The sequence below is a fragment of the Zosterops lateralis genome, assembly GCF_965231275.1.
Source record: "Zosterops lateralis genome assembly, chromosome: 3".
NCBI classification, from domain to species: Eukaryota; Metazoa; Chordata; class Aves; order Passeriformes; family Zosteropidae; genus Zosterops; species Zosterops lateralis.
The window spans coordinates 25,970,850-25,993,969 of NC_139764.1; the positions used below are offsets into that span (position 1 = coordinate 25,970,850).

A 23,120-nucleotide genomic window follows, 5' to 3' on the forward strand; every position below is an offset into this window, starting at 1 on the left:
ACAGGTTTCTGCAGAGGCCACACACTACAGCCCCTTTGTTCCCAAAGAATTTTCCATCCACTCCCTTGTGTATCTCGGCAACATTACACCCAGATACAATGCAACACTCAGAGGCAATGCTCCCAGGAATGTGCTGCAGCATCTCTGCACCTGGTCAGTACCTCCCTTTCCCCGTGGGACTGGAGGACAGGATGCCTCCAGTAGGGATGGCAGGATGATCAGTTCTCCCGGCTCAGGCAGGGCTTTTCCTACGAAAGGGCTCTCTAGGGAATAAGATGTCCACTCTCCTCCATTACTGTCATCACTAACACTGACTTGGGATGCCGCATTTTCACCCCAGTCGTCCCCAGTCTGCTCAGAGGTAGGATTCTGCAAGTGCCCTCTGTACAAGGAGAGGATATTCCCAGTGGAGCTGTACTGCTGTAGAAATCAAGGCACCAAGCAAGGCTTATCCGGGATCAGCTGCAGCACAGTGAACCCAGGAGTCTCAAGAGCAGGCCAAGCACTGCCTCCCTGATCAAAGAGGAGATGCTCCCTCCTGGGGAAACATAAACCCTGACATAGCTGCAGCAAAGCTTTGGTCCCACTTCCTTCATCTGGGCTCTTTCCACTCCCAGTAGGGTGAGTCCTATCAGAGCCCTGAGCCTGCAGCCACCTCTGACCACAGCAGCCCCGGAGCCTCCGGGAGCCCAGTCCCAAGGGGCTGACGTCAACCCCGGCCCCTGAAGCTCTGGGGCCAACAGGGAGCTGTTTCTGCTCTCAGCACATGATGTCCCTGTGCTGAGGCATGGTCAACGTGCTCCCCTCATCTATGGCTGGCTCCCTGAAGAATCCGTGGGGCTGGAAAAGGTCACCCTGGCTGAACTAACCACTAACCACCCTTGGATGGGACTTACTGGGCAAGGGACAGCTTATAGCAGGCAGGCAGGGAAATGGAGCAGCAGCTTTTGGTCCCTTGTGTCTGTTCATTCTCCTAAATCCTTCTTGAGCAAGAACCAAAGTAGGGCCTTGGCAGGGTTTTAGAAGGGAACAAGGCGAGGAAATGAAGACAGATATCCACCAGGAACAAAACAAAGGTTCAGCGCAGAAGGGAAGCGGAAGGGCACGGACAACACCATGGACCTTCCTGCCTGCACCCTCACTCTGGCTAGCTTGTGCTCCCCTGACTATTGCCCCAAGCTAACTCAGCTTGGGAACACTGGAAGACAGCTGGAAAGTGCAGGACACTCCTTACCATCCTGCTCTTGAGCCACTCATGGAGCCAAATCAAAGCTCTTTCTCAGGGGAAAACCCAACTCAGTGTATTATTATGCCTTGGGCCATCCCTTGCCCACTCTCCTTGTTGGCTCACCTGGTCTGCATTCCTGGCCCTTATGGGAGCAGGGTGACAATTGCTGGCACCGGCAAGGAATGACAGGCAAGCATATTTTGGACTCAGCTGCCTGCTCAAGGGCTATGGCAAAGCCTTGTAGTGAAAGAGAACCCCACCCTGCCAGCCCACATTTCTGTGGTGGGCAAATCTTGATCCTCCCTTGCCCCCCTTCTCTCCCCTGCACTGCCACCCCGACAAATGGGGCAAAGCAGTATCACTTTCAGGGAATGTGTGTCGGGCCCAGGAGGAGGGGGCATTTAAATGAACAGCTGGGGGAGTTTGTTGTCCCTTGCGCTGGAGCTGTTCCTGCCATTTGGGCTGGCGGCAGGTTCACACTGGAGAAGCTGTACAACCCAGGCTGCCCCGGGAGAAAGAGCTGAGCGGTGTCCCGGAGCAGGAAGGATCCCAAAGAGGGTAAGAGTGACCCGGGCGAGAGGCGGGAAGGAGCCCCTCCAGCGCTTCTCCCTCGACCTGCCCCAAGCAGCGCCCGCTCTCAGGGGGTGCGGGCCCCCAACATCGCTCGGCTCAGACGTTCCAGAGCGTGAGGAGCTGCCGAGCCCCCCGCAGCTGCAGGAGAGGCGAGGTGCGAGGCCGTGCCCAGGCCCGGGGGCAGCATGCCCGCCCCGCCGCTGGCCGCCCCGCTGCTGCGCGCCCTGCTCGCCCGCCTGCTGCCGCTGGCCCGCCGCCGCCTGCTGCCGCCGCTCCGCCGCCTGGGCCGCCGCCTCTGCTCCCAGGAGAGCCGCCAGGCCCTGCTCACCTGCCTGCTCTGCCTCCTCAACCTGCGCAAGAAGGCGGACGACTGATCCCGGCCGGCCGCGGGCAGGGACGGGGACGGGGACGGGACGGGAGTGACCCGGCGGCTCCTCCCGCCCGTCCCGCCGCGGGAGGAGGGAGCGGCCAGGGGAGGGGACGCGGCCCGGCGGGGGCGGAGGGCCCGCCCAGGCAGGCGAGGCCGGAGGGCCGCCCGAGTCCCGCCGCTCGGGCCATGGTCGCTGGGCCGCCCCCCGGGCCGCCGTCCCCCGCCGCGGGGCCGCCCCGCCGCTGAGCGCCCCGGGGAAGGAGCCGGCGCCGCCCGGGCCGTCTCCATCTCCATCACCCGCTGTCCCCGGCGGCGGGGGCTCCGCGCTGCCCCTTCTCCCCGCCGTGCCCGCGCCGGGACCCTCATTGCCCGCCGCGGGCAGCGGGGAGGGCGAGGATGTCGGGCAGCACGGCCAGGAAAGTGCAGCCCTTCACCATCAGCACCAGGCTCTCGCTGCCCAAGTGCGCCGCGGAGTTCCCCGGAGACGCCTGTCCCGGCATCGCCCTGGCCTCGGCGCTGGACAGCCACCGCGGCCTCCGCCGCAGCATCAACGAGCGCATCTCGCTCTATCTGGCCCACGCCCGGGCCGCCCCCGCGGGGCAGCCCCGCAGCCCCAGCCCCGGCGAGGACGGCGGCACCGAGGAGGAGCGGCTGAACCGCAGCTCCCTGGCCCGCTCCATTAAGAAGATCACGCTGTCCAACTGGTACGGGGACTCCGGCACGGGAGAGGCGGCGGGAGCCGGGGACCCTGCCCGCGCCGGCGGAGAGAGGAACCACAACAACAACAACAGCAGGACGGGGAAGGCTCAGTTCAAGGTAAAGCGATGCCGGTACCCTGTGCCCTGCTCTCGCCCCGTCTTCCCTGCAGTTCCCCGCTCCTCGCTGCCAAGGGATGGGGAAATCCCGGAGAGGCTGCCTCATCCCGGTTGCCTTATCCCGATGCCGTCCAGGCAGCAGTCATTGCAGGGCTCCTGGGGTAGTTGTTTTTCCCCACACACTCCTGTGTCCCATCAGGCTGGAGGGCAGGAAGCCTTCGCGGGTGAGCGGGGATGAGCTTTCCCCGGGGCTGAGAGGAGCCAGAAAAGCCCTGCCCCGGAGCCTGGCTATGGGGGGCTCAGCTCTCGAGATGCCTGTGATGATGCAGTTGAGTGCAGGGAGCTGAGAACTCACTCTCCAGAGGGGAAACGGAGGCTGGGAGAAGGGAAGTGACTCATGAAGGGCCACACAGCCAGGCAAAGCTGGGACAAGGCTAGGATCGGGACCCAGGGCTCTCGGCACCCCGCCCTCCGAGTCTGAGCGCCAGCAGGCGCCGAGTACGAATTCAACAGTGCCAGAGCCCGGGAGACCCCTGTGTGGGTGCCATGGGGCAGAAGGCACCTCGGAGACATCGCACTTTCTGGCAAGAGCAGGCAGGAACTCCTTGGGATTTAACCCTGACCTGCAACAGCTGGTTTCCCGGCGGGACAGTGCTCGGGAGAGCCGCGCAGCCCACTGCCAAACCCCTCATCTTCATTGCCAATAAAGGCCAGGCACAGCCTCGTAAGGGGTGCCGCTTCCTCCGGCACGCAAACAGCTCCGCGCTGGGCGGCCGGAGCCTGCGCAGCCCAAAGGGCATCGCCATCAGGGCTCCCCTCTTTCATATAAGGCAGGGACACAGCCTGGGCACGGCGTGTGGGACTCTCGGGAGGCCCCTCCTCCCTGTCCAGCATGGGAGTGTGGAGCTCAAAGAGGTGGGCAGGCTGCAAGATGGAGCTTTGGGAGGGAAAGAGGGAGCTGGGCGCAGGGGAAAACATGTGGGATGGCAGCTGGAGGAGAGGAGGGACATTATCTCCCACCCAGAGCACGGTAGTGCTTTCCTAAGAGTGTCCCGCAGCACTTGGATCTGCCCTTCACTCCTGCCCCATAGGAATGAGGGGCTCCTCTGGCATGAGCACAGCGCTGCCTTAGGCGGGTCTGGCCCCGCTCCTTTTGGGAAGTCAGTGGCACTTATTCTATGGGAACGCGGCAAGCGTATCTGCCGTGTTAATTCTGCTTTTAGAGGGGGAAAGAAGCGTTTGCAGAGGCGGCAGCTGAGGCTGCTGCACTCATTTCACGTGTGGCTTTGCTCATGTCATGAAGCCTGGGGTCCTGCACAGCACCTCATGGATGCCGAGGCAGGCACAGCTCCCTCTCCCAGACTTCGGCTGCTGAGAGAGTTTGTTGTTTTGCCGGATCGAGGACCCAGCTCCGGGCAGAGGGACCGAGGAAGGAGGGGGGGTAGTCCCGGTGGAGCAGCTCCGCGGGAAGGATGAAGTCATCGTTGTGCTGGCAGCCCTGTTTTCCTGCGCCTGACGGATCGTGAGACAGGGACTTTAAATAAAGCTCCCGTGTCACCTGCAGGCTTGTCTCTCACAGCTGAGCCCTGGGAGCCAGCATGAGATGTTACTGCATAGCACCTTCTAGGGTCTTATGCCTCACAGGCACTTCACATTTAGCTCCCTATCATTCCCTAAATATGCATCCAGACCTCTCAGCCCTGTGGTCAGGCAAGGAGGTGCTTTCCCCTTCTGATACCATGCTGATGAGTTCTCACTGTGCCGGTTGGTCTGTGATTCAGCCTTGTACCCTGACTGTTCTTCCTGCTTGGGATGGGATGCTGTGGCATGTGGCAGTGGTCTGTCCTCTGCAGCTACGGGCCAAGCTTTGCAGGCCCTTGGAAAGGTCCATTGGTGCTGTTTTCCTAGGGATTTTACAGCTGTTGGGCTGTTTGTAGGGCTCTGAGCCTTTTTGGTGGCAGCAGCTCTGTGCTGGGAGCTGCCATTCATGTCGGGACTCTTCTGCAGTCCTGGAAAGATGGTGGGAAGCCATGTTCTGTACAGGGAGGGAGTTCTGGTCTGCCTAGGTTCATTTCCCTTGGACAGTGTCCTCAGTTTGGAGGGGCTGAGCCGTGGTCGGCTGGCCCTGGCTGATCCAGCACCCCGTTTGCAGTGGTCTCAGAGGAGGGGCTGTCAGGGCAGCACACATTGCCCACCACCCTGTTTCTGTTGCCCTGTGCCTGCTTGGATGGCTGTTACAGAGACAGCAAGGTGGCCCCAGGAAGGGAGTGGAAGGAGGTCCGTAAATTAGACTGTTATATCCAACAGCCCAAGAAAAGATCCATCTGTAGAGGATGAGGCTTAATGCCCTTGGGCATGATCCAAACAATCCCACGCACCTCTTCTCCTGGGGCTGTGCTGCATCAAGGATAAGGTAATGTGGAGTTCATCCTGGACATCCTCTCTATGCCTGGCTGCAGTTCCTGGACTTCCTTCCTCCTGCCTCTCCTGCTTCCACCCTCATCCCTGTCCTTTGGAAGCCCTTTCCTGCAAGCCAGCTGCCCCCCTAATTCATCTCCCAGCTAGGCTGAGATCAGGGATCAGCAGCTGAGAGGATTCAAGTTCATGATGTTGAGATTAACGTCATCCTGTGCCCTCATGCCTCTGCCCTACTGTCCTGGAAGAGGGCACTCTGAAGTCTCACACTGAAAATCCTTAGATGACCAGGGACCAGTGGGGATCACTAAATGGGTTTCTGCTGGTTTTGGAGTCAATTCAAGGAGAGAAAAGGGTGTTGGCGGTGCTGGGAGCTAAAATGGAGAAGGCACTGAGCAAAGCAGGCTTAGGAGCTCTTGCCACTTGCTGAACACGTGCTGGGAGCTGTGGATGCTGTTTGGGGAAGCCTGGCCTAGATGCATAAGGAGGGATGGGCAGGAACGCAGCCACTGCCAACAGCGCCTCTGGCCCAGGGCAGGGGGAGGTGGGTGAATGTCCCCTTGGCTGCTGGGACAGTTAAGCACTACCAGGCTCACAGCTGTGCCTTCCTGCCTCTAGGTCTTCCTCAGGAAGGATGTGGAGGACAAGCAGCAGGAGCCTGGGGGTGTTCAGGCCAGTGTTTTCTGCTCTCCAGTGGACAGATGTTCTCCCTTCTATGCGGTATGTCCCCCTGCCCTCAACATTATGGTGGCATGACATGCAGCTTGGAGCTGAGCAATGAGGCTGGATGCTGGTGGTGTGCCCAGGTGTGGATGGAGCCTTGCCTCTTTCAGTGAGCGTGGGAACAAGCTGGGCATGATGGGGCAAGAAATCAGCCCCCCGGGCAGCACCCAGAGGTTTTATTGCTTCCAAGGGAACCAGATTATGGGCTCCTCCAGCCCTGGCTGAGTCAAGCAACTAAAGGTCACAGAGTCACAGGAGGGCCTGAGAATCTGTGTTGCTATTAAAAAAAAATTACAGAGGATTTCTGTAGTTCTTGTGGTTAAGTAGAGCAGGCATTGGAAAGTGAGTCCCATGCTGTCAGCAGAGCAGATGCCAGAGTGCTTAGAGAGCCTGAAACAGTTGCCCAAAACCCACTGCTCTACAGGCTCCTGAAAAATTGTTCCCTGGTGGGCTCGGGGGCAGCTAAGACTGGGTGGGGCAGCTCACACCCAGCCCACTCAAGGAGAAAGGGCTCTCCCAGGCTGGCCCCAGGAGCAATTTCTGCCTACTAAGGGGAGGCAGCAAGCCCTGCACCTTTGGGTTCCTCCTGAAAATGCTCAGTTTCCTGTTTGCCACCAGTTAGTGCGCAGTCAGATCCCTGTCCCTGGGCAGAAGGGTGGGAAGTAAGTGCCCGGGTGATGGTGCTGTCCCCTGGGCTGTGTGCAGCTGGGCCCAGGGCTGAGTTTGGAGAAGGGCCAGCACTTTCATTGGCTGACCTTTGCTGTCACCCCTGGCAGAGCTGGAACCCTGACAGAGGGTTTCGTCAGCGTCGACTGCCCACAAGGCCAAATCCCAAGGGAGATGCTGCACTCCCTGCCCCTTCCAATCACTCACCACTTACTTGGGTGCCACCAGAGGAGTGGTGGGGCTTATCAGGAACCATCCCCATGGCCCCTCCATCCCATTCCCTGGCAGCATCCCCCTGCGTGACACCAAATAGATGCGACAGACATGAATGCTGCTCGCAGGGATGCTCTGCCTCAGGCTGGAGGGGCAGCAAACACTGCATCCATCTCTAGTGTGGGTGCCAGGACCAGTCCAGGTGATGGATGCCATCCCAACATCCTGGAATCACCCAGGGAGTGACCCACTTGAGGAACAGCCCAGCAACCCCCTGCTGGGGTTGCAAAAGCCACCAGTGTGGCCTTGGTAGAGGGAAGCGGTACCTCAGTGCCCTGAAGGAGAACCCCAAATATGTCAGTGGTGGAGTGGAATCAGGAATAAGGCATGCTGACCCACTTCATTTGAGTTTCTGAAATGCTCCTGGGAGGTGATAGGGAGGGCTCCTTGGGGCAGCACACTGACACCCCCCCCACCTCCTCTGCTCCCCACAGCTGGCAGGATCCCCAGTGTCATCACCCCAGAAAGAGAGCCCTAAGGGCAAGGAGTCTGCTGCAGCCCCAAGATGCAGTGGGCGAAGCGATGTGGGAGCAGCTCCCCTCCTTGACCTGAGTCCTCTGAGAGCCCAGTTCAACCGGGAGATGCTGCAGGTAAGGCCACCTGGGGCCCTCACCCGAGGGGCTGAAGAGGAGAGTGGGATGGAGGGCCACCGGCAGCCTTTCATGTGAGCTGTGGGGTGGGGTGCGCAGCAGGGAGGGCTGAACTCCCAGCCCGAGCGAAGCCATGGTTGTGGCATGAGATCATGTTTGGCTGCCTCTCCCTGGCTGTGAGCCCCAGGGAGAGGGGGTCAGCCCACACCAGGGCCCTGCTTCCTCTCTGTGTGCGCATGCTCCCCCCGTCCCTGTTCTCCTCTGCTCAGACCCTGTCCCTCCCCAGCAGCGTGGGAACCGAGATGGCGGGAGGGCTGCTTCCATGCCACAGTGGGAAGAATGCAGGGGTGTTTGCACTGGGGAGCAGGGTGCAGTGAGGAGAGATGCTTTGTGCAGGGATGTTCTGTGCCGACTGGCCTGCTTGGGCAAGCCCAGCTTCTCTGGCTGGGCTGAGGCAGATGCTGGAAAGAAGTGAGGTGCTGCACACCTTCACACCTCCATCGCCACAGATGCTGTCTTGAGTGCCTGTGCTGGCCTGTTGATTCCCAGAGCAAATGGGCTGTCAGCTACAAGTGTGCACGTCAGTCCCTGTCACAGCTTTGGGAAGGTTTGGGCTTGGGTCCCCAAAGCCATGTCCTTGAGGCTTTGGTGGAGGCCTGCAGCCACATGGCTCTTGGTGTGTTGCAGGCAGAGAGCTGGGTGCGAGGCAAACTGTGGGACCTGAAGGACGGCTGTGACCTCCAGGACTGGGAGGAGGTGGCTCAGACCTTGCAGCGGGACATGAAGGATTTTGAGAACACACTGATAAAGCTCAATCAGGTGAGGCCAGGCAGAGCATGGTGTGGCATTGCTCCCATTACCCACAGAGTCCCTGGGAAGCCTTGATGCTGAGTGGGTCCCTTGGCCCCACAGATGGGCGAGCAGCTGATGTGGAGGGCAAGCCCCAGTGCTGAGGCCGTGCGGAGGCAGCTGCTGGCCCTGCAGGACCAGTGGCAGCTCCTGAAGCAGACAGCTGCCAGCCAGAGCAAAGCCCTGGGGGGGCTGCGGAGTCTGCAGGACTTTAACAGGAAAGCTGAGCGGCTGGAGGCGTGGATCAAGCACAAGGTTTGAGGGATGGGAAGCACAGTCTGGGGGAGGGGACAGCCTAGCTGTCCCCCCACCTTCACACACCCTTGCCTGGCCCAGGAGGAGAAGCCCTCTCTGGCAGCCCTCCTGCAGGAAAGCCCGGACAAGATCCAGCTCACCCGCCGCATCCTTGACTTGAAGCAGGTGAGAGGCTGCTGGGGGGCTGCCAGCCTGTCAGGGGCCCCAAATACCTTGAGGCTGGGGCATGGCACAGGTCCCTGAGGAGGGATGCTGATGTCTTTCCTCTCTGCTCGGGCCAGGAGGAGCAGCAGTTCCAGAGTCTGCACAAGGAGCTGAACAGCCTGGGCCAGAAGCTGGAGAAACAAAGCAAAAGTGAGAGCAGGAACATCTCAGCCCGGCGCAAGCACCTCAATAAAACGTGAGTGACACATGGGCTGAGCAGGGCTGAGCCGGCCACCAGGAGCTGACTGACTGGGAAGCAGGATCTCCCAGACTTCCTGGCCTAACTCTGCACAGCTCCCCAGACAAGCACAGACTGTCATTCACCTTTCCCCTTCCACCTGCTCAGGTGGCTGCGGCTGCAGGGGACCTTGAAGGAGCACCACGAGGCTCTGCAGCTGGCTCTGGAGGTGGCCTCCTTCCTCCAGCAAGCAGATATCCTGCTCGGGGCCATCCATGCAAAGGTATCTGCACTGGAGCCACGTTGACCCTGGTGTGCGGGGCTGTTGCATGGCCTGAATAAACTTGGCGGGCAGCACCTTGCTCTTGTCTCCTGTGGAGGCTCCTGTGGTCCCAGCACTCTCAGCCTGGGGTTTGGGGAGAGAACCAGGGGATGGAGAAAGGGGGCCAAGATGGCAAGTGCAGCTTTGCACTGTTTCTTTCTGCTGGAGCTGGGAGCAGGGCCCTGTCCTCATCCCACTGCTGACCGTGGCCTCTTCTTACAGCAGAGCAGCATCTGCAGTACAGGGAAGCCAGGGGAGGGCGAGCCGTGCCAGGATCGGGATGTCAGGGACATAGCCAGCCAGGTGATGGTGAGTGCAACACTCTGCCTTGTCCTCTGAGCCCTGGGGAGCATCCTGACAGAGCCTTCCCAGGTCAGCTCTGCCACCACCAGCTCTGTGTGGGTGGCTGAGGCTGTGGGATGGATGGGGGAGTCTCCCCGGGGGGCAGCCAAGGACTTGGGATAGGCACTCACTGCCTCTTCTGCCCCCAGAGGGCTGGTTGTTATCACAAGCCCTCCCCGTGGCCATGGTGGTTCATCCCTCATGAACCGTGTCTCCATCACTTCCCAGCTGCTCTTGTTTCTCCAGATGCTGGATGTGACAGTGTCCCAGCTCCTAAACTTGCAGCCCAGCCTGGCAGCCCGAGTCACCTCAAAGCATCGAGACATAAAGGAGAGCTGGGCACAGCTCCAGCAGGCACTGAGGTAGAGCACAGCTGGGCAGGAGCACCAGGGTCCCAACCCTGACCTCCCAGCACTGGAGCCACAGGCTTGGGAAAGACCTGGGTTAGCCCCTAGCAGACTGTCTCTGGGGCACCAGCTCCACTCAAGGTCTCTCTTCACCCTCTGCTCCTCTGGGCTTTTCTTGCCTTCCTTTCCCAGAACAGGGAAGGCTCCTGGGAAGGCTCCAGCACAAGCAAGCAGTTCACCAGGGGGCAAAGCTGCAGCTCCAAATGTTGAGCCTCGAGGAGAAGATAGCAGTCATGGGGCTGTGGGTAAGGAAGCAGCAGCCAAATGGACAAGAGGACTCGGCAGCATGGTAAGCACTGTCTTCCTCCAGGCGTCTTCTGCTTCGAGAAGACAAGAGAGCCTATGGGAAAGGGGTTCAGGTGTTGGGCAGAATCCCACCAGTTATGGGAGGTGATAAGTGCCAGGCTCGGGGCAAAGCAGGTGAATGCTTGTGCTGGCCAAGGAAGAATGGGAACCTTTGTGCCACAGGTACCAAAAGATGTGTTGGAGAAGATGGCAGAGCACAAGAAAGGAGAGGAGAGCAACCCTGGCTCCCCAGCAGTGGGACAGCCCCCTCATGGAGGGGACAACAAAAGGTACCAGCTTTGTGGGAGGTGGCTGTGGGAGCGGGATAGAGTCAGAGTGGACAGGAATGGGGTTCCCCTGTGCAAAGGGGAACCTTGCAGTCCTGACTGTCCCTCTCTCTGCTGGAGGAGGAGAGAGGCAGAGGCTGAGTGGGGGATGCAGCAGCTGGAGACCCAAGTGCAGGACGTCTGCCAGATGGTGAATGTGGTAATGTCTCCCAAAGAGTCCCGTTTGCTCCCTGCCCATCCAAGAGGAGACAGTGTTGGGGAAGGGCTCACTTCCCTGACCCCCTCCTGCTGCTCATGGGCATGCGTGCTTGTGCACACACACCTGGTCTGGGCACTAACCCAGCATGTCTCCTGCTCCTCGGCAGACTCTGTCCCCGTACAAGGAAAGTGTGGGTGTGGGAGTCCCCCCATGTCCAGTGGTGAGCCTGGAGGCAACACGGATGCAGCAAGAGCCCTTGGCCCCCAGCTCCAGTGCCAGGGCTGTGCTCCTGGTGAGCCTGCTTGGATGTGGGATGGGGGGAGGACACCAGGTGGGGCCCATCCTAACTGCCCTCCCTGCCTCCCAGGAGGGGCCAGCACGAGGGAGGCCTCCCGGGAGCCCTCAGGTGGAGGCCATGCTGCGGGAGCTGGGGGAGTTGTGGGAGGACCTGCAGAGGAAGCACCAGGAGAATGGCGTAGTGCTGCAAGAAATCGATAAGGTACGTGGAGTCAGGGCTAGGGTGGGCACAGGGCACGCTCCAGGTGTAGCAGCTGGCTGGGGATCACCAAGTGAGGCTGGCACCTGTGGGACCTGGGGCTGCAACACTGGCACCGACGTCTCTGCCTTGCAGATGGCACACTTCTCCCACTGTGCTGCCTGTGCCCCAGGTACCCCTAGTGGGATGCCAGCATGGCTCCTGCCTCCTCGGGGTGGCTCAGAGCCAGGCTGATGGGTTCCTTGCTCTCCCTGAAGGCACTGAGGCTGGTGGGGGAGCTGGACCAGGCTGAGCGGTGGCTGCAAGCCGTGGCTGGGTCTCTCTTGGAACCAGCTGCCATGAGAAGCCCGGCAGAGCTGCGCCAGGACCTGGAAGAAATGAGCCAGCTGGAGAAGCAGCTCCTGCTGTGTGGCCTCAAGCTGCAGGCACTGCGGGACGAAGCAGCAGGCGAGTCGCCCACTGAGCATGAGGGGGCAAGGAAGATGCAGAGGAAAGTGGAGATGGTGGAGGAGAAGTGAGTCCTGGAGGAAGGTGCCTCTTCTCTGATCCCCAGGTTGGATGGGGAGGAGGATGCTGTCCCTGAGGAGGTGCAGAAGCTGCCAGCACCTCTGATGAGCACCTCTCCCCACAGGTTGGCACACGTGCAGGCAGCCCTGCGGCACCGGGCAGCAGATCTGCGGGACTCCCTGGTGCTGTCTGAGTTCCTGCAGGACCTGCAAGAGGAGGAGGCACGGAGCCAGCAGGGATCTGCAGCGGTGAGCAGCGTGGCCAGGCATCCCTTGGGATCACACAGCACCTAGGACTGGACCAAGGGTTGATCTGTGGTTGGCAAGGGGCCATATTGGGTGCTTCCCCCCAGGCCAGCTGCCTGGAGTGTCACTCCCCATCTCTTATGTCTGGTGTTTCTGCTGCCTTCAGCCAGGGAGTGGGCATTGCAGCTCCCAGGGGGGTTTTCCCCTGCTGTCAGCCCAGGCTGAGATGTCTCCAAGCAGTGAGGACATGAGCCGCCCCTTGGGAGAGCTGCAGGAGGCCGTGGAGATGCTGAATGATGCAGCGAAGGAGCGGGAGCGGGTCATGGAGGTGGCAGCAGAGATGGAGAACCTGGAGCATCTGGTAGGGAATGGAGGCGGGGAGCCTGGGCATGCAACCGAGTGGTTCACCTGCAGCTGGACATGCCAGCTAATTGGGACAGGGCATGCACTTCAGCTGTCCTCAGTGGGACATAAGGGCACTGGGATTCTTGGAGATCACTCTGTGTGAGGCTGGTGTCCTTGCCTCTCCCACGACTGGCGTCTGCCCTTTTGCAGCTGCATGGCAGGGTGTCCCCAGGCTGGGGTGGGCTGGGGCTGTGTGGCAGGTGGGTAGCACAGGAGCTAATCTCTCTCTGTGTCCCCTCCTGCCCATCCAGGTGGCAAAGATATCCCCACAGCTGGAGGCCCTTCGGCGCAGAGCCAAGGCACTGTCTCAGGACATTGCCCTAGCAGAGAACAGCTTCACCATGGTGAAGAGTGAGAAGGACCTGCAAGGGCTGCAGGGCTTGCTAAGCTGCCAGCAGGAGATGGAGGTGAGTCAGGGCAGCACTCCTAGGGAGGTGTCCCGTCTGGCTGGGACTTTCCTAGTGAGGCACTGGCCCCCCTCTGGAGGCCCAGGTGTTGTAAGCCTTGGCACACTGTGGCAGGGCGGGCTGGAATTTTCCAGTGGAGCTGAGATCTGCCTGCTCTGCTCCTCTCTGATAGCATGGGCCAGGCAAGGGAACAGAACTTGCATCAGCTCCCATGTGCCAACACCCAGCTGCCAGCACCTCACTTGTCTTCCCACTGGTGGGAAAGCGACTCATGCACACAGGGCAGGGAAGCCAGGCAGTTCTGTGCTCCTCCTGTGCTCCCCACAGAGGCTCACTCTGCCCACTCTGCTGCCATGCACCAGCATCCTCCCCTCTGTCCCTGCATCCCAGAATGCAAGGGAGTCCAGCCTGGGTTCAGAGGGGTTGGATGCATCTCACACCTTTCCTGCCTTGTGATCTTTAGCATGCAGTGTCACAGACCCTGCAAGGGCAGCTGGAGGAGCTGGAGAGGGCAGCTGCCCGCTTGCAAGAGCTGTGCCCCGCTCGGCAGTGCCCCGTCAGCCGGGAGCTGCAGGAGACTCTGTGGGCCTGGGCAGGGCTGCAAGAGCTGCTGCAGGAGACCCGGCTCCGCGTGCAGCAGGCCAGCCGGCTCCGGCACTTCTTCAAGGATTATTTAGCCATGATGTAAGTGGCAGTGACCTGTCGGGGTTGCTTCTGTGGTGGTTGAGGGGGCGCTCGTGAGAGCATGGCATTGGCAAGTATGTGGGCAGTGCTGGAGCTGCAGCCAGGCGTGACCATGGGTAGCCTGGAATGCAGGGTTGCACCACAGCTGTCTGTTGTGAGGCAGCCTTGCAGCATCTTGTCCTGCCCCAACAGCCTTGCCACAACCCCACTGAGCTGCTTTCAGCTAACCCTGAGCATGGGAATGGCTTCCCTGGGGCCTGCAGGACTGAAAAGAAGGGTTGGGTCGTTCCTCAGCCTGTCTTTCATGTGCTCGCAGCTCCTGGACGGAGGACACGCGGGCTCAGATCTTCTCTGAAAGCCCAAGCAGCTCCAGTCTCCCAGAGACTCCATGTGAGGAACTGGAGAGGAGAATCGAGGAGAAACTCAAGGAGTTTGAGGCACTAGCGGCAGCAGGGCAGCAGCTGGTGTCTGAGGAGCACTACCTGAGTGCAACAGTAAGGACAGGGGAAATAGGGTTGGGGGGAAATTCTCAGCACTCCCTGAAGTCCTCTAGGGACAGACCATGAAAGAAAGAGCAAGGTGTGGATATAGAGCCCCAGTAAAAGTGGGATGGGGATAGCTATGCATCTGTGTGGCTGCTCAGGGCAGGAAGAAGTTTCATCCAGTAGATCCTGAGATCTGAGCTGACGTGACTGTGACTGTATCCCACTCCCAAAAACCTCCTAACTGCTCTGTTATGAGATATCCTGGTAGGGTCAGTGTCCCTGGGCCAGGAGTCCTTGCAGGCTGCCCAGCATCTCTCCTCCCCTCAGATAAAGGAGCGCTTGGAAGAGCTGCAGAGCATGCTGGGCTGGGTGCTGGTGCGCTGGCGAGCGCAGAGGCGTCAGCAGGATCTGGGGAGCAGACAGGAGGACAGGAGGGACCCAGAGAGCCTCTCAAGCACATCCCCCACTGGTCAAGTGAGTACCCAGCCATGCTGAGATTGTCAGGGAAAATGACCAGCCTTAAGGCTGAGGGTAACAGAAGCACTGGATGGAGTGGGTGGTACAGAAGTAGGGGAGGGATGTGTGCCAATACCTCCGGGAGTCTCGGGTTCAGGCAGGGCAAAGGGAAGGCTGTACTGAGAAAATGCCTGGCTCCAGCAACCCTTCCTTCATGTTCACTCTCTTGCCTTGCTCTCCAGGAGCAGCATGCCTCTCGTGCTCCCCCCCACCTGGAAAGCCCAGTGAAGTTCATGCCCTGCTCCCTCCTCGAGCCTGTGCAAAGATTAGAGCCAAAGCTTCCAGAGAAAACAGCCATCTCCCCACCTGCATCACCCCTCTCAGATGCCCCATCAGGAGTGGAGCAGAGCTTGGGGGAGCCCAGCAGCAAAACACCCAGTAATTCAGAACCCCCCAAGGAGGCTGCCACCTGGGATCCTGCTGAGACCTCCACGCTGCTGCTGCCACCACGGGGCGCCTGTGGTCTCGGGGGGACGGTCAACCTCATCCTCAGCATTGGCAAGAAGGGCGAGAAGAAGAAGGCACAGCTGCAGGCCAGCAGCGAGCGGCTGGGGGAGGAGGCACTGCCAGCGGTACGGGGGGATGGTGGGTGGCTGTGGTGAGCGGCCACACAGCCAGGGCAGCTCTCTGGAGTTGTGCCCCGTGCAGACTGGGAGGCTGCGAGGGCTGTGGGGTAACTCCCCAAGCTGAGACCCTCTAGGCCGTTTCTAAGTGAGCTGCTGGGGCTGTGTCAGTCTCAGGAGAGGGGCCTTTGGCCATGCTGATGCTGCGTGATGCCTTAGGGCTGAGGCCGGCTTGCGCCACCCACTTTGCCTGTGCTCTCCTGCTGCAGCTCCTTGCCCACTCTGTCCTCTCTGTGTGTCTCTTTCTCTCCCCTTGCTCAGCTCCCCGCCACTAAACACTCAGGCTGTAAAACCTTTTGGAAGCGTTGCCAGGGGCTTTTAGGAAACACTTGGGGTAGCTTAAAGCGAAAAAGAAAGCCACCTCGCCAGCTGGTGGAAGAGGTAACGTCCTGGGGAAGGCTGCATGCTGGGCAGAGTGGCTGCATGGCATGAACCTGCCTGCCATCAACCCTCCTGGCCATGCCACTGTGCTCTGTTGGCAGTGGTCCACTGGGAGAGGGAAAACCCTTCTGGTGCTGTGGGGTCCAGAGTGTGGGTGGTGGGACTTGTGAGGAGGGGGCTCAGGCAGGGCTAGCTGCAGTTTGGCCCCCCATTCAAATAGTTTTGGTGGCCATGGGAGGTATGGCCCGTGGGAGAGCCTCTCCACTCCATTGCTGGGGGGCAGCAGCAGTTCCTTGTGTAGCCAGCTGAAGGGGACAAAGGTGGTTGGGACTGTGGGAGGTGCACATTTTGCAGGGGTGGGGGTCTCACTCCACATTGCTTGGCTTCTAACCCTGGGGCTTGGAGTCTGGGAATTTGTTGGGACTCGCATCTGTTTGTTGCTCCAGAGCCTGTGCAAAAAGGTCTGTGTGTGAGAAGCCCCAAGGGCAACCCGGTTCAGTAACACAAGGGAGAGGGCAGGAGGACAGAGAGGCTGGAGGACATTGAGGCAGGGTGAGGGGCTGCTGGGCTGCCAGGAGGGTTTTGGTAATGGGTGCCATCCAGCCTAATGGATACAGGGGCACGCTGCTCCAGCTCCTGCAGACCCTTGCAGCTGTGGAAGCCCAGGAGAGCATCTGGAAGTAACAGGAGGGGAAGGGTCTGCACTCAGTCCCTGCCCTTGCATTCCTTGCTTTACTGTCTGGAGCATATAGGGCTGGCAGGCAAGGACAGCAGTGACTACTGTCTCAGTAGCCACCCAAAAGTGATGGCTTGGAGGTTAGCAGTGCCAGGGAACAGCTGTAGGGCAGAGTCAGCCCCAGCTGTACCACACCTGGGGGACTCCATCATGGGCAGGTTCCCTTGTCTGTCTTTACCCTGCCTGCACCAGTGTGGGAGCAGCCCTCAGGGGACTGAGGTGAAGCTCTGTCATTCCCAGCGCTGCATGTGCTGCTGGTGAGCACTTTTGTCTGCCTTCCCTCGCAACTCCCTGATTTCCCAGATGCAGCATGGAAAGGGGGTAGCTGGCACAGGGTGCTGGAAGCTCCAGCAATGGGTATCACCCCTCTCTCCTTCTCTGTTTCCTCAGGTGCAGGTGGAGGCCAGGAAAACCTGCACGGCAAAGCGGCCACCCGCTGTTGTCCGCCGCCCTCCAGCGTGCAGCGGTGGGATGCCGGCTGTCTCCCACACCCTGCCCAAGGCCGGGGCTGGCTGTCTCTTCAACAGCCTGCAGCGAAGGGAGCAGGCCAGGGCGGAGCAGGCTCGGCTGCTGACTCTCCAGGGCATCATGGGCGACAGCTCCCTGCGGCCCACACCTGAGGAATGCCATGGCCCCAGCAACACCTGGCCTCAGAAGTGTGGCTGGAGGAAGGGAGGGGCAGGGGCAGCTGCTGCTGGACCTCAGCTTGGGGAGCTGCTCCTCTATGTCAGGAACCCACTGGTGCAGGACATTGATGCTGAGTGCGGGGCAGCCCCTCAGCGCCCCTGCCTCCCTAACCCAAAAATCAAGTGCCCCCGTGTTTCCTTGGGCTCTGTGCTCAGCCTGGAGCTGCCACGGGATGCGGTGGTCCTGGGGTGCCACCAAGGGGCTGCAGCACAGCAGCAGGAGGCAGAGGGGCAGGAGCAGAGGCAGGATCAAGGGGTGAGGCCTTGGAAGCCCACACGCACACATGGAGTTGGATGGCAGGAAGATGGGCACCGTCCCCAGGAGCCCAGCAAGAGGCTGGGGATGTCCCCCAAGAGTGAGCAAGGAACGTGGTTTGAGGAGGTGAGCTTCAACCCCAGCTACAGCCAGCAAAGGGCACGCTGTGCTGGGAAGGAGCACTGGAACCTGCAGCACCCCAGCAGCACCAGTAGAGACCTTCTGGACTTGAGGCCGAGCCGGCCGTCCTGTGTTGGCCTGGAGGAGGAGCTGACCACCCACTCTGGCCAGGACAACAGCCCCACTGCCACTGGCAGGGCCAGGCATCACAGAGCCGCTTGGCTAGAGCTTGGATCATCCCCTGCCAGCATCCCAGGCAGGGCTGGAGCCATCCCCAGCCCTGCCTGTGCACAGCAGCCAGCCAGCAGCAGCCAGCCCAGAGGGTCCTCAGCTTCCCCTGCCGCCCCCACCCAGCTCTCTGTCTTTGAGTGGGCACTGGGGTCTCCACAGCCCCAGAGCCCTGCACTGGGCACTAAGGAAGTTTGCCACCCTGCCCACAGGCAGTTTGAGGAAGAGGAGGAGGAGCTGCAGGCCATCTGGGATGGGGCACAGGAGCGACGGGCACAGAGCCCACCAGGAGGCAGCTGTGCCAGCCAGCGGACGGGCAGCAGGGCAGGCAGCCTGCCCAGCCCCAGCGCCACTGCTGGTGGGCCCCTCATCCTCTCATCAGCCAACAATGTGCTAGTGGCCAAATTCACCCTTCCCACCACTTCCCAGCTGCTCCACAGCCCGTCAAGAGAAAAGAGCCCTGGGGTGGTGCATAGTGGCAGCCCTGGTGGGTTCAGGGTTTCCCCCCACGTGGAGGAGCTGGTGTCTGCAGCCCCCTTGGATGCTTCCAGTGCCTGGGATCAGCGGAGGCACGGGCAAGAGGAGAGAGAGAGCAGTAAGGTGAGATCCACAGACCAGAGACTCTGGGTCCCTGTCCCCTCAGGGTCAGGTAGGGGGCTGGGGTACACCCAAGGTAGCAGGTGGGTTACCCACTCCAGCAAACATAACCTGTATTTTGGGGGACTTCCTTACTCCAGTGGCCTCTTTTCTTCAGCTGATGGGGAAGGGCTAGGTGTGGTATTTGGGGTCACTGCAGCGCACACACACCCCACCAACCCATAGCCTCAGCAAGGAGGCACTTCACCCCTAAAGCTGACACACAGCCCAGCCCCTGCCCAGGTGAGAAAGCTGTTCTCATTGTCATCCCACTCCCACTTTGGCATAGCTCACCAGGGACAGGTCATAGAGACCTCACATGCATGGAGGCTGAGGTGGGACCAGCAGCCCCAGAGAAGTTTTTGCTCACCCTCTGTGCCCTTGCAGGTCCTTCCTGGTAAAATGGAGTTTCAGATGATGGAGGGGACGCTGGAGAGGAAGCATGTATTGCAAGCAGGAGGGAGAAAGGTACAGACATGGGTGTGGGGCTTCTTTGGGACAGGGGTGCTGAGACATGGCAGGGGATGGAAGGAATCCAGGGATGTTCCTGGAACTATCATGGCAGTGCTGCTGGCTATTCTGGAAGGGCAGAGCCTCAGAGGGCCTGGGGTGCATTTTGAGTGGCATGAGACCATCTGTTCTCTTCCAAAGCTGTTGGCATCACAGCTGTCCCCTGCTTGTGTCCCACAGGCCAGCTGCCGGGCCTGGGGCCTCTTCCACGCCGTGCTGATGAGGCAGACACTGTGCTTCTACCAGGACCGCAGGGACAGCCTCAAGGTGCGCTGGGGGACATTGGGGTGACAGGGGAGGGGGCTGGCAGCAGGGTGATGGCACTAGGCCCCACGGCCAAGGAAGGCAGAGCCATCCAACCCTGCTGTTGCTCTTGCTTTCCCTTGTGCTGCAGAGCTCTGTGGTGGCCCTTCCCCTGAACCTCTCCGGGGCAGTCTGCACCCCAGATGCCGAGTACACCAAGAAGACCAACTGCTTCAGGCTTCAGTGAGTCCCCAATCCAGGGCAGTAACCACAGCCCTCCCCAGCGTGTGCTTGCTGGGGCAGGCACAATAAAACACCCCCAGGCGAGACCAGCTCAGTGCTTAGATGAGAATTTCCTTCCTTCTTTCTCACTTGGATCTCTTTTCTGGTCTAGTGGGGGCTGTCATATCTGCACCCTACATCATTGTTCTTCCCCTCTCCCTGCAGGCTGCAGGATGGATCTGAATACCTCCTGAGGGCCCCCACCCAGGCGCTCATGAATGAATGGGTCTTCAAGCTGCAGCAAAACTCAGGTGAGCAGCCCTTGCAGGCAGAGCAGGGGCCCAGCTCTATGTGGTTACCATGTTTGTTCAGCCCCCACTGAAGCCTCTGATATATGGGGGGTCAGAAGAGAAGCAGCACAACATTTTACTCTGATTTATACATCCTCCTAGCCTGCCTTGGGAACAGTAGTTGTCTGCCAGGCAGGATTTGGAGGCTTTGTTTTCACACCACATACACAGCTATAAATCAGGAATAGCACAACTGACGTCAGTGGTGCTTCAGAAGCAAAAAGCCCGTGTCAGGAAAATTATAATTGTGCCTTGGTCTTCTTCCATATCCTCTGGGCTTGGAAATGCCTTGCTTGCCCTTGAGGCAAGGAGACTGGTAATACTGAGTTCTTCCAGTTGCTGTACCCATAGCTGAGGAGTTCAAGCCCTGCTATGAAATCCTAGGCTGACTGTCAGGACCAAGAGCAGGCACTACAGCAGGAGGTTGGAGGACCCAGCCATGCAGCATGGGCACTCAGATCAGGGACTGGATCTGTGTGACAGTCCTGGGCACTGCCAGCATCCAGCAGGATGTTTGCTGTGCCCCCAGGTTTCCCCAAAGTGGATTACTTCCAGGCAGCAGCACAGTGTGTCGAGGGCACTGGTGGTACTGGCAGGTGAGTAGCCAGGAGCTGGCCAGCTGGGTCTTGCTGTGAGTCTCTCCCACGTTTGCCAGTGAGTGCTGCTCCAGCAGGACATTTGTGGCCCAGTCTGGTTTGCTAAATCTCTGCTGCTTTCAGTTTCAGCAAGATCTCTAGCCTTGGGACCTCCCCCCTCCAGGGACATCAGGTCACGACCACCAAGAGCCAGGAGGTTGTGGTGTTACCCTGCACAAGCACACTACTGCAGCGGCCTCTGGGCAGCCAGGATGGCCCAGTCGATGGGCCTCTGGCAGCAGCAGGTGACTTTCCTGTCTGGCTGGATTGCCACTGTCCCCCAGCTTCTCTCCCCAGCCCAGAGGGATACATGGGAGACAGCTGGGGAGGCTGAAGCCTGTCAGTCAGTCTTGAACTTGGTAGTATCTAGGCCAGAAGTCCCAGGGCTTGGGACTGGGGAGAGGAACATGTACATCACTTCCTGGGATACTGAGATAGTCATACATTTCCCCCTTCTCTTTGGGTGTCCTGTGATGGCCTTGCCTTGTGACATGTCTCCATTCTGCTTCAGAGAATGCTCAGGGGGCTGGGCACCACGGGCAGCAGTGGTCACCCAGGGCGTCCCCCGGTCTATGGGACAACATCTGCCCAGAAGACGACTATGGGCTGGTGGCCAACAAGAGGAGGTCCTACTCCTTCACCTCAGGTACAGTCCTGATTTCGCTGTCACCGCCAGGAGGTGGCACCACCGCCTCTGTCCCCACAGACAGCCCAGGACAGAGGCGATGCTGCTCCAGCACGCACCTGCTCCTACATACCTGTGCCCTTGGCCGCAGCTCCCATTTGGGGAGGGCTCTAGAGGGCTGCCAGGGCCTGCTGGGACCCTGCTCCTTCCACTGACTGCTCCTTCTTGCAGCCACCTACCAGAAGCTGACGCCCGTGGCGGTGGCGCAGGAGGCGGCGGGGGCCGGGGGCAGTTACTCGGTCACACTGTACATCGGGGAGCAGGTGTCGGCCACACCCCGGGCACGCTGTCACTCCTTCGTGGCCCCAACAGGGACCCCCCGGGACACGCGAGGGGAGAAGACCACCAGCCCCCCTCGCACCAAGAACAAATCTGTCTTCAAGAAGTTCTTTGGGAAGAAAGAGTGAGCCCCAGACAAAGGGAGAAAATGCCCTTAACCTGCTTCTTATCCTCCTCTTGGGCCATTCTGGCTTGGTCTCTACTCCCAGCACCAGTTCATGGCTCGCTGCCTCCCCAGGGGCAGGAGGCTGTGCCAAGTGGCTCTGCTCCAGCCAGCCCTGGGGCTGCCCTGTGCCCCAGCCACTGCAGCCCCAGCCTCAGCCTGGTGCTGAGCACCCCTCCTGCCCAGTGCTCTCCCTGGGTGCTGCTGGCTCCCCAGGCATCCTGATGACACACAGCACAAGCACAGGGGGGTGGATGATGGTTTTTATTAAAAGATAAATAGATGCTTAGTGTGGGAGCTTTTTTGTCCAGCACCTGTTGGCACAGGCGGAAAGGAGCTCTTTGCAAGGTGATCCTTGCTAAGGAGTCAAGGGAGCATCAGATTAGGAGGGCCCTGCAGTGAAGTTCAGGAAGCCTGAGCCATTTGGTGCCTTTCACATGGATGCTTTGTCCCGTGCTTCCTCTCTGCCTGCACTCAGCCCAGCTAATCCCACAGGGGCTATCTGGGCCCCTTTTCCCTGCCCTGGGAGCTTAGCAGGGAAGTCACTACCTACAGAGTAAATACTCCAGCTTGCACAGCCCTGCCAAGCCTGCCCAGCCTTGCTGTCTCACAGGATGGCTGCCAGCCTAGGTCACAGGCTGCATGACACAGACAGGGCTGGGGGTGTGTGGCTACACCCCCCCCTTTCCTGCAGCCCAGATGTTTTTGCAGTAACTTCACCAGGCCATGCCAGTTTCAACTGCCCCAATTGCTACCAGTACTGGGAAGGGGAAAAAGCAGCTAGTCCAACCTGCCCTGAGCCTGTACCAGCCCCAGAGGGAGAAGGGGAAGTTTCCAGAGATGTGGGCGGCAGGGCCTCTCCCCGTTGGGCTGTGAGGCTCAGCTGTGCACACTATTCACCTCCTCAAACACATTGTGGGGCTTAAAATAGAAGTGCTGGCTGCAGCTCAGCTCTGCAGTAAAGGCTGGGAGAGCAGAAATGCTCCTGCCACCCCATCTCCCTCTTGCAGTGTTGCTGGGGCTGTGAGACAGGCAGTGAGGTGGAGGTGGGCACACCAGGGTCACCAGCAGAGGGACTTTTGCCACGTTCCCAGCAAGGGGTGCAGGGAATGCCGGTGCGAGGTGCTGCTGTGTGGGCACGGGTGTGCTTTCTGAGCTTCCCTTGTGTCTTACTACCCTCCACTTGGCTCCATCACTCTTGGCTCTGACACCTGTTTTCCTCCAGCACCAAAGCTCAGCTGCCTGCACTTCCTTAATGGGAAACGACGAGCAGGATGGTAAGGCTGGGAGGGGAGATGCCCTGGGCAGGGGCCAGGCCTGTCCAGGCCAGTGAAGAGGCCAAGGCACAGCATTCCAGCTCCGGCTGCACATACCAGGAGAGCAGCTGGTGGGCTGGTGCCAGTTCATTCCTGAGCGGCTGCGGGGCCCGGCAGAGGGGCAGTGGGTGCAGGGTGCTTTACTAAGGGCCCCCCTGCTGGCCCCAGGGGCCGATGCTGACCCATGGTGGAGCAGGAGCTCTATCAGGGTCCCACCATGGCCCCAGTCCAGCACAGGAGCACAGGGTGACATGTGCCACTAGAGAGCTAACACCATCCCAGGGAGGATGCTGGCACCTGCAGCGCCGCTTTCAGTACCCCCCTT

The 23,120-nt window shown here is 60.0% G+C and overlaps 1 protein-coding gene across 1 annotated transcript; it reads left to right on the forward strand.

The window, feature by feature from the left end:
• Window positions 1–2,567: 2,567 nt before the first annotated feature.
• LOC310907398 (uncharacterized protein) lies at window positions 2,568–21,736 on the forward strand (the record flags this gene model as incomplete). Its single annotated transcript, XM_083857619.1, has 32 exons — window positions 2,568–2,987; window positions 6,020–6,121; window positions 7,498–7,653; window positions 8,341–8,472; window positions 8,566–8,757; window positions 8,839–8,922; window positions 9,039–9,157; window positions 9,308–9,422; window positions 9,684–9,770; window positions 10,050–10,165; window positions 10,343–10,499; window positions 10,679–10,785; window positions 10,903–10,981; window positions 11,148–11,273; window positions 11,349–11,480; window positions 11,735–11,991; window positions 12,109–12,232; window positions 12,396–12,590; window positions 12,886–13,041; window positions 13,505–13,725; window positions 14,042–14,219; window positions 14,538–14,684; window positions 14,909–15,298; window positions 16,857–18,356; window positions 18,780–18,860; window positions 19,083–19,169; window positions 19,297–19,388; window positions 19,593–19,678; window positions 20,247–20,313; window positions 20,437–20,597; window positions 20,864–20,998; window positions 21,209–21,736. The coding sequence occupies 32 exons, from the start codon at window positions 2,568–2,570 to the stop codon at window positions 21,442–21,444; spliced, it is 6,237 nt and encodes a 2,078-aa protein (XP_083713745.1). The 3' UTR covers window positions 21,445–21,736.
• Window positions 21,737–23,120: the final 1,384 nt, after the last annotated feature.